At 42.3% G+C, this 10856-nt stretch overlaps 1 protein-coding gene across 1 annotated transcript; it reads right to left on the reverse strand.

Moving 5' to 3' along the window:
- Positions 1–10055: 10055 nt before the first annotated feature.
- LOC110881341 lies at positions 10056–10796 on the reverse strand. Its single transcript, XM_022129627.1, has one exon. It carries the CDS (start codon positions 10794–10796, stop codon positions 10056–10058), a length of 741 nt encoding a protein of 246 aa, XP_021985319.1.
- Between the last annotated feature and the right edge of the window lie 60 nt (positions 10797–10856).

The following is a 10856-nucleotide window of genomic DNA, read 5'->3' on the forward strand; positions in this document are numbered from 1 at the left end:
GAGGGGTGCTAGTAACAGCACTTCGTGCTAAAGGGAGCACGGACAGAGCCTGCTCCCATGTGGTTGTTACAGAAGCTGGATAGCTTGTCACTGGGGACTGTAGGAGCTGGTCAAGTGTTAGCTCATGTCCCAGAGGAGCACCACTAGTAATTGGTTGGGAAGAGAGGATAGGATGTACCGTAGGATTTGTCATAGTGGATAGATAAGGGTGAGGGTTTGAAGGGTTGCTGGGACCAGCCTCACTTCTTGCGGTAAAAGGTGGTAGGGGTGGTCCGGGAGACAGCGTTGGCTCAGGTTCGTCATAATCTAAACGAATCCTTATGCCCTTTTCCCTTTCTTTACTCACATGTTGGTTAAGAAGTGACCTTAACTCGAGGAAATTATTAGCGACCCCCTCGGGGGTAAGTTCAACACGCGCCGGGGTGTCAGATACACCGACATTGGGGGATGGAGCCCCGGATCTGGATGGGGTTGGTGTGTTGAAGGTAAGAAACTCGGGTGTGCTCCCCGGAGTCGAGAAAGGTGTTGTTATAGTCGTATGAGCTTGGCCACCACCCGGGGTGGAAGTGTTAGGGATCTGGTTCACTTCTCCCGGAGATCCACTTTCTGACATGGTGACTTTGAGTGAAGAGAGCTACACTACTAGGTCTTTTTTGAGAAGAAATAGCGGCGTAGCCCCACGGTGGGCGCCAACTTGTTGATGCAACAAACACGAGACCAAAGATGGTAGCTGAGTCGGTTAGGCAAAAAGGTTGAAGGGTTCAACCTTGCCTAACGCAGGTCGCGGGGTCCCCCCACATTTGCAAAACGTGGAAGGAGGTTCACTAGTATGTAATTGTTGTTTGCTGAGAGTTCTTTCTCCGAGACGTGCTCGAATCCAGAAGTGAAAGCAAACAGAATGTGTGTGGTGGATGTGATAAGGAGTAACTTGAGAGTGAGCAAGTACTCCACGAATGACCAGAAATGAGGGAATCTCAACTGATCGAAGAATGTCTTTTAGGGTGAATGAGCTGTCTTCTTATAGGGGAAGACATCTCCTCAAATGGTATGTACAAGACTAGTAGAACCTGTTTGCAGTGGAGGGTTTCCCCTTTTGGGGTTGAAGGCTTTTGTCCCCTGGATAATAGCATGTATTGTTCAGACCTGCTTTGCTTTTGCGAGCGTGGGTTGGTGAAGTGAGCTCGGATGTGATTGATTACTGTTCCCTCCTCGCTTTTCCCATTTCACAGCTTTTCAACCATTGAACCGTTTAACCCTTTAAGCACTTGCATGTTTAGTCACTTTATTTAGTTTTGGGCTACCCCCGTCATCAACCTACACTCTGAAACTTCCTTCCAACCTGTATACAAATATACATTCTTTAAACATAACACTCTGAAACTTCCTTCCAACCTGTATACAAATATACATTCTTTAAACATAATATTAACCAAGTAGGAAAATACATTACCTCCTTTGTTCATGAAATACACATTACACTATATTCTATGCTTCTCAATCAATATAAAAAATATAAGTAAAATTCGATTTAAGATCACAAAATACAACCAATATTAGATAGGGGGTAGTATGAACTCACATTGGTTTCTCGTGTCCCTACATTTTGAATCTTCATATCACCTTGTTGACATCCTAAAGTCAAACATCATGAGTACGCATATATTATGCTTAAGTTCAATATTCATTAACCATATAACTAATTTTATGACTTTATCATTTATGCACACTCAGATTAGGCACAATGATGTTGGGATTTATTTTACCCCAACTAACATGTAGTAGAGAATATGAACTACCAACTTCTTTAAAAAACTCATTTGACCCGTTAGAGAATATGTTGATGCTGCCATGAAAATATATAGTTTTTTTTTTTCATAATACAACCTGGTTTCAACTCAAGCCTGACCTTTTGGTCAAAAATCCATTTCGACCCAATCCCAGTTCCACCTTACTCTCATTCATTAGTAAATCACTTAAAATCAATTGAAGAAGAAGGCATGAAGCCTGTTAACTTGATAAGAAGTTATAATGTCACTTCGTATATCAATTAATCACATTTTAAATCTAACAATATCATATTCCATGAAGCTATAAGTTAAAACACATTTTAAATCTGTCAATATGATATATCAATTAACAGTCCACATGAAAGCTAAAATGTACTTTAAATGTGCACTTTAACTCTCAGATAAAAAAAATGAGAAAAAAAGGACTTATTTAGTCAAATTAAACGGGTAGAAACAAAGTTACCAGTTCAGTTGCTTCCACATTTATTATCTACTTTGATGATTGTTTATACATTGTTTGCAAAGATGTATTGCTTTCCAACATGGCATCACAATCATATAAACTATTGTTGAGACAACAAAATATAGACCGAGGATAGTAGCAAGGGTGGTTAGGCAGAAGGGTTAAAGGGTTTAACCTTACCTAACGCAGGTCGTGGGGTCCCCCCACGTTTGCAAGACGTGGAAGGAGGTTCATTAGTTTATGTTTCTTGTTTGAAGATCCAATTCTGAAGTGTTATTCAGAAAAGGATTAAGGAACAAAAAGAATAAGCGTAATGTGAATGTGAGTGAGGGACACTTTGAGTGAAGTGAATGTACGATGTGAAGGACCAGAGTTTGAGAGAACAAATCTGATCTGAGATGTCTTTATTAATGAATGAAGTGTCATTATATAGGAGAAGACATGTCCCAAAGGAGTATTCATTTGACTAGTGAACCAGCTTGCAGTGAGGGGCTTACCCTTTCGGGGGTTGAAGCCTTTTGACCCCCGGATAATAGCATGTATTCTGTGGACCTGCATTGCTTTTACGGCTGTGGTTGGTGAGACTGTTTGGGGATGTGACTTGTTCACTGTTCCCGTGTTACTTTACTCCATCTCCTCAGCTTTTTCAAGCGTTGAACCTTTTAACCTTTTAGGTGTTTACATACTTGGTCATTTTATTTGGTCTCGGGCTACCCCCGTCATCAGCCCCCCAAGTCAGAGGTTTTTGGGAGTAGATCAAAGACTTCTGACTTTTTTAAGCATCTATTTTATTCCCTGAAGGTTTCAAGGGTTCAAGGCTTGAAGGATTGGAAGGTTGTCGGCAGTTAATGTTTGAATTTTGAATATCTGACAACTGATTTGATTGATGTTCAGCAGTTCCTAGGGTGGCGGTTTTGCAGGGTGCACTGTTTACATTATTGCCCCTATATTAACTTGTTTATATTTTCTTATTTGCCTTTTCAATATTCCATCCAAGTTTTCTCTGCAAGTCTTCCCCTTTTCTTTCAAGGTTAGTGCTGGTTTCCTTTGCTTTATTTTTTTCATAGTTTCTTTACAAAAATGGGTGCCCTTAAGGATCTAGCAAAGTCCTTTTCCCGATTGACCCAAGAGGAAGTAGAGTTATTTTGTAAGAAATACGGTATTGGGATTGAGTTTACACCTACTGCCCCTGCGTGTGATGCTTCGATTGATAAATGTCCAACTGGTTTCGTCGCCCTTTATTGTCGTCACTTTGAGTTTTCAAACCTTCGTTATCCATTTTCTCTGTTTGTTTTGAATTTGTTGGAATATTACCGGGTCTCCTTTGGACAGATTCATCCGAAGGGCATGGCTAGAGTTTTACATTTTGAGGTTTTGTGTCGTGCCCTCGGATATGATCCTTCCTTATTGCTTTTTCGTCGTTTTTTCCGTTTGGCCAAAAATGGCAATTGGTTTACTTTTGAAGCATCTAAGGTTGATTCTGGCCTTATTTCATCTATGGTTACCACACTTGGAACTTGGAAGAATCGTTTTTTCTGGGTTTCCGACGCTATTGTTCCGTTTAAAATGGTGTAGCGACACCCGGATGCTGTTCTCAATGAACCGGAACCCCTTGCATCTGATTTGAATGATGCTTTTCTGAAATCTATTCGTGAGTGCTCTTCAAGGGTTCGTCCCTTTCCTGAGCATTTGCTAGTTTTATTAGGGGTTAGTAAGTTGTGGGAAAAAGCTGACCGGGATCCGGTTCTGATGAGAGATGGCACGGGTATGCATTTTTGTTTTCTCCTTTCTTGTATTTTTCTTAATTTTTGTCTCATGTTCTGTCTGCTTGTTGCTTACAGTTATGTCTGCCTTGGATTTCATCAAAAGTGATATGACACTTCGGATGTGGTTTTTGGGGATGTTCCTGTTATCCCTGATGAAAATGTTGTTGTTAAAGGTGCTGAACAAAGGTTTGAAGGTGTTGGGTATGTTAGTGTTTCGAATGTTAAAGGTTTTTCTAAACCTCTTGCCCCCAAGACTTCAACCCGGCGATCTACTCGCCGTTTGAAAGCCGCTCCTCAATCCACTTCTACTGAACCGGTGGAGTTGAGTGATGATGTTGAAGAGTCTAGGGATCAAGGTGTTGAAGCGGGTTCTGAAAGGGAGAAGAAGTTAGTTGTTCATGGCAAAAAGGTTTCAGCCAAGAAGGTTGCTGCTACACCTGTTCAAGGTTCCTCGAGTATGGACGTTGAAGGGTTGGATCCAGATGCGGTTTATGTGCCATGTTGGTCGGTAAAGGTTGATGATAGCTTTAAAGATGCTGTTGTTTGTGAAGAAGCCTTGAGTCATATTGCTCCCCCTTCGGTTCACAAGACTATCTCCGAAATGGATGATGATGTGATGTTGTCCCGTATGATTCTCAGTACTTGCAACCTTGCTGCCATGCTTCCTCAGGGCGTTGCTCGTTTTCGCCAGAGGATGCAAGAGTATGAAGAGTTTTCCAAGAAGAAAGATAAGATGAAGTCTTCGATGGCATCGATGAAAAAGGAGATAAGCAGCTTTGCTGAGAAGGAGGAAGCTTGGTCGAAGAAGGTTGAAGGCTTGTCCAGGCAGCATGAGATTGAGATGATCGACTTTAAGAAGAGCTTTGAGGCTGATCGGTTGAAGCTGAAGGCAGACAGGGAGGCTTTATCTGTTGCCCAGAAAGGCTTTGATGAAGAAAAGGAGAGCCTGAAGGCTTCGGTTTCTCGTGCAACTAGTGATAACCAGTGGTTGATTGAGCAGGGCTTTCAACAGGTTGTCACCTACCTGCTTCATTCTGCCGAGTTTAACTCCGCTCTTGGTGATGTTTATACAAAGTTGCTTAATTTGGGAAAACACCAAGGTCTCATTGCTGGTTACAAGTTGCATGAAGCTGGGCATTCTCTGGAAAAGTCCCCCTTATTTCGTCCCGACGCTTCTGATGTTTTCAAAAGCTCAGTTGAACAGATGGAGAGGCTAACCTATCCTTATGTTCATCAGGTTTCCTCTTGCTTTGGTAAGCCTTTGTCTGTTTTACAGGATTTGAAACCGGAGGGTCTAAATGAAAAGGTTTGCACTGAGGTCTTGGGCTCACTTTCGAAAAAAAGATCTTATTCTGGAGATAGTGATGATACCCTCTCGAGTGTGTCGGATGCTTCGAAGGATGTTGGTTTGGAGACCTCAGCGGTTGGTGGTGATGGTGGTGCAAAGGCTAAGAAGTCCAAGAAAGCCAAGAGGGCCAAAGCTGAAGGTTCTGGTGTCTCCAAGCCTTCTGCCATCTGATGATTATTCATAGCTTTCTTAGCAAAACAATTTATGGTTTGTAATGTTATTTTGAACAATATTAGGTTTCCAGGAACCCTTAAGGTTCCTGTTGGTGGTGTGTTGGGCCTGTATGGCCATTTGAACAGTAGTTTAACTTGCAAGTTACTAGAACTTGCTTTAACTTTTATTTGAAAGTCTTTCATGACTTTCTTTGCTATGGTATGATGGTTAATTATATTATTTGTGTCGTGTTTTTGTGTTTATGCCTGCTTTGCTTAGTTTGTTTGGTAGGTTTTAACCCTTCGAGCCTTTTGGCTAATCGTAGTTGGGTTGGAGCCTTCAATGTTTCAAGCTTGTCATGGTGGGTGGCTTGAAGCCTTGATAGCTTTTGATTTGGTTTGTATGCTTTGCCGATGGATTTTTACTTGTATTTTTCCTTGGATAATTTTTTCCTTTTAACATTGTCTTTGTTGAATTCGCGCTGTCTTTATGTTTTTACACCTTAAAGGGATCAGTGCTGCAGACACTTAGCCTTGGTATTTTTAACAAAAAGACATAGCACCTATCCTCTTTATTATTTCTTTGTGATTTGTTTTACTTCGTAAGCCTGTTTGTTGGTTATATTTCTAAGGCTTAAGGAACGATTGGTGTAGGCTGTTCAGACCTGTCTATGAGACAATTTTGTTTTGACTTAATGAGTCTCATGGAGTTGTATTGATTTAGGAACTCACCCCTTATATAGGTTCATTCAACCCTTGAACCTATTGAGCGATGTGGCCTGGGAGCTCATCCCCTTACATGGCCCTTGCCATGGAGTTTTTTGCTAGGTTCTCAACCTGATATTAGGATAGAAAGACAAGTTTGATAAAACAACTTCATTCATTCAAGCAGTACTTGCTTTTTTACAAAAGGTTTTCATAGTGTTGTTCGAGGTACATTTTGATACAAACCAAACTTTTCTGTCTAAACATGGAATCTTCTCAGGGTTTTGCCGTTCCAATGTCTTGGAAGCCTTTTGCCTTCTGGATCTGCTAGCTTGTAGGATCCACCCTTGTGCGCTTCGAGGATGGTGTATGGACCTTCCCATTTTGGGCCCAGCTTTCCTTGATTTTCCTTTTTGCTAGCTTCATTGTTCCTGAGCACTAGGTCCCCTGGCTTGAATCGTTCATTCTTAACCTTCTTGTTGTAATAGGCTTCCATTTTCTGCTTGTATTTGGCTTCTTGGATTGCGGCTTGATCTCGGGCTTCTTCTAGGAGTTGTAAATTCAACATGGTCTCTTGTTGGTTTATTTCGGGATCCATGTTGACGATTCGTTGGGTTACAACTCCTATTTTAGCAGGGATTACAGCCTCGGATCCAAATACCAAGCTATAAGGTGTTTTCTTGTGGCTTGTTTTTTCAGTTGTTCTAATTGCCCATAGGACACTAGGCAATTCTTCGAGCCAATTGCTTTCATATCTTCCAAATCTTGTCTTGATGCCTTCCACTATGCTTCGGTTAGCCCTCTCAACCTGGCCATTTGATTGCGGATAAGCTACTGAGCTGAAGATCTGGTTGATTCTGTACTCTTTACACCAAAGGCTGAAAGGCTTTTCAACAAATTGCTTTCCATTGTCGGTGACAATCACTCCCGGTAGCCCATAGCGGCAGATGATGTTTTCCCAAACGAAGTCGATGACCTGTTTCCCTGTGATCTTTGCAAGGGGTTTAACATCAGGCCATTTAGTGAAATAGTCTATTGCTACTAGCAAGAATTTTACTCCTCCTTTGCTTGGACCTCCAATTCATCAATCGATGGAGCCTTCAACACTTCAACCAACACCTTTTTGGTGAGGTGGGCAAAAGTGAGGGATGCTAGTTTACTTAAGGCATCAGCCTTTTTGTTTTGGGACCTTGGAATTTGTTTGATGCTGCATGCTTGGAAGGTGTTCATCAATTCCTTGGATTTTTCTTTATATCTTCTCATATTGGGTTCTTTAGCAACGTAGCTATCGTTGACTTGGCTTGAAACTAGCAATGAATCTGTGAACACTTCAAGCTTTTAGACTTTCATTTCTTTGGCCAGTCTTAAGCCGGCGATCAGTGCCTCGTATTCAGCCTCATTATTGGTGGTCTGAAAATCAAAACGGAGAGCATATGTGAATTCTAACCCTTCAGGGTTGATTAGAACTAACCCAGCCCCTGACCCTTCAACGCTTGAAGCCCCGTCGGTGAATAGCTTCCAGGCCTCAAGGTTGGAGGGTTCAGTGGTTGTGGTGTTTACTTCGTCAATTGTTTGGTTTGGGACTTTCACAAGGAAGTCGGCCAGAACTTGGGCTTTAATGGCTTTTCGTGGGACATAGGTGATGTTGTGCTCACCTAGTTCCACTGCCCATTTTGCTAGCCTTCCTGAGTTCTCAGGTTTTTTGAGCACATTTTTGACAGGTTGGTCAGTGACCACTTGTATAGGATGTGCTTGGAAATACCTCTTAAGCCTTCTAGCTGTTTGAACTAGGGCTAGGGCAAGTTTTTCGAGGGGAGGATATTTAGTTTCAGCTAATTTTAAAGTTATGCTGAAGAAGTAAACGGGTACCTGAGCCGTGTTTCGTTCGATTGTGAGGACTGCACTTATGGCTTCTTCAGCAACTGATAGATAGACTGATATCAATTCTCCCGTTTCTGGGGCTGCAATGTCTGGCAAGGAGGCCAGGTGTTGTTTCATCTGGTTGAATGCTTCCTCGGCCTTATCGGTCCATTTGAAATCCTTCTTATCAGAACAATTTTTAAGTGTTTTGTAGAAGGGTAGGGACCTTTCAGCCAGCTTTGAAGTGAAACGCTTCAGGGCAGCAAGTTTCCCGTTTAAGCTTTCAACCTCTTTTTTTGGTTTTTGGTGGCTTGGCTTCGAGGACAACTTTTACTTTATTTGGGTTGGCTTTGATGCTTTGTTTTCTGACAATGTGACCCAGGAATTTTCCTTCTTCGAATCCAAACGAGCACTTTTCAGTGTTAAGTTTCATGTTAACCTTTCTGAGATTCTTGAAAGTTTCTTGGATGTCGTCAAGCATTTGATACTCCGTCTTGCTTTTGATTACCAAGTCATCATAGGCTTCCATGTTTTTGCCAATTTGGCTTGTAAAAGCTTTATCCACCAGACGTTGGTAGGTTGCTCCGGCGTTCTTTAGCCCAAAAGGCATCTTCTTGTAACAGAAGATTCCTTTATCAGTGTGGAACGCCGTCTTTTCTTCGTCTTCCTCTTTCATGAGTATTTGGTGATACCCTTTGTAAGCATCAAGAAAGCATTTGAAAGGGTAACCGGTGAGCGAGTCAACCTTAAGGTCAATTTCTGGTAGAGGGTAGCAGTCCTTAGGACAAGCTTTGTTGAGATCTTTGAAGTCTATGCACATTCTCTAGGAGTTATCAGGTTTTTTGACCATAACCGGGTTTGCAACCCATGATTGGTACTTGACTTCTCGGAGAATACCAGCTGATATAAGCTTTTCAACCTCCTGACAAGCAGTCAGGCTTCTTTCTGGTTCTAAACTTCTTTTCTTTTGGACAACAGGTTTGACATCAGGAGGTATCCTCAACTCATGTTCAGCAATGCTTCGGGGGATTCCTGTCATATCTTCCGGACACCAAGCGAAGACATCGCTGTAATGTGTCAACAACTTTTCCAAATAGGAGAGAGTTTTTTTGTGAAAGGTTTGGGTTGACCCTTATTCTTTGCTCAGGGTACTTAGGATTTATGATAAGCCTTTGCTTGTCTTCTTCACTTTTGGCATTTTCACCTTCGATCATGTAGGCCTCTTGGGAGGGTTGAAGGGTTGCTATCCCCCTTTCGGTTGGGAATTTTGCCATGCCATGCCCAACGGACATTGCCATAAAGAAGGCACATTGCCCTGGTCTCCCTATGATTACATCATAGTTTGAAGGTATGTTGAGGACTACGAAGGTAAGTGGCTGAATTCTTTTCTTCTGACCTTCAGTGAAGCAAACATCTAGTGTCAGTTGTCCTAAAGGCTTGAGGGGTATATCGGCAATACCTTTTATGGAGGTTAAGTCTTGAACGTTCTTCATTGCTTAAGCGGTTGAAAAATTTCTCCAACATGATTTTAGTGGCTGCCCTAGTGTCTATGTATGCCCTATGTGTTTCCAACGTTCCAATGGTAGCTTCTACGACGAGAGGGTTGAAAGGGGGCCTTTTCTGTTGGGGGAAAGCAAACACATTGAAGCTCCCAAGCTTCGAACCGCTGCCTCTTATAAGGAACCTTTTCATCAGAGTTTACCATATTGACTTCCTTTCCCTTGCCTTCAGCCATCTTGTCTCGAACCCCTTTTACCAAATGGGCGAGTTCACCTGACTTAACAGCCTCTTCAATTCTTTTCTTTAGTTGGAAGCAATTGTTGGTGTGGTGACCCTTTTCTTCATGAAATTCACAGAACTGTGTGGAGTTCTAGTTTTTTCTACTTTTGGGGAGAGGCCTGGGAGGTCTAAAGTTCTGTTTGACTTCTTCTGTTGCTAGGATTTCTTGAGGGGTCTTTGTGAGGGGTGTGAAACTCATGCCTTTTCCCTGGTTAGAGGGTTCTGGCCTTCAGACCTTTGATGGTCTGAGCCCTTTTGCCGTCTGTCATAGGAGTTGTAATTCCCTCTTTTTCTGACCGGGCTATTACTTCGCCAGCTAGACCCTCTTTTCCTCTGTTCCTTGATGTCAACTGCTTCCTCTCCCCGAATGTGGGCTTCTGCTCTTTCGAGGGCCTCCTCCAAGGTCTTAGGCAGGGACTTGTTGCAATCTCTTGTGAGGTATTTTGAGGTGATAGCGTTCATGAAATTGGCTACCCTCATTTTTTCGTCTGCCCCTACGTAGGTTAGACCCTCCTTCTTGTATCGTTCAATAAACTCACGATGACTTTCATTGTCTCGCTGTTTTATTTGAAATATGACGGTTGCATCTTTGACATATCGTCTCTGCTGGGAGAAGTTGGCCAAAAAACCCTTGCTAAGGTCGTCAAAGTTTCGAATGCTTCGAGCAGGTAAATCGTAGAACCAGATTCTGGCAGATCCGATAAGGGTTTGCATGAACATTAAACAACATTCAGCGTTTGACCATTTTTCTATCCTTGCTGCACCGGTAAAAATCTGAAGATGGTCCTCTGGGTCTTCAAACCCATCGTACGTTCTGATGTGGGACGGCATCTTGATTTTTGTTTGAAAATCGTAATCGGCTATTTGCTGTGAGAAGCATGAAAGGTTACTCGGCTTGTAGGGTTTAGCCAAGTCTTCTTCGACCCTTGTACCCATATTATTATTACCATTGTGGTTCCCTTGAGTGGCTAGCACTTGATTGATGAAGTGTTGCCA

Source organism: Helianthus annuus, chromosome 10 (genome assembly GCF_002127325.2).
Source record: "Helianthus annuus cultivar XRQ/B chromosome 10, HanXRQr2.0-SUNRISE, whole genome shotgun sequence".
Taxonomy (NCBI): domain Eukaryota; kingdom Viridiplantae; phylum Streptophyta; class Magnoliopsida; order Asterales; family Asteraceae; genus Helianthus; species Helianthus annuus.

Coding starts and splice junctions, on each gene's coding strand:
- LOC110881341 (XM_022129627.1), bottom strand. CDS start 10,796: ATGGGTACAAGGGTCGAAGAAGACTTGGCTAAACCCTACAAGCCGAGT.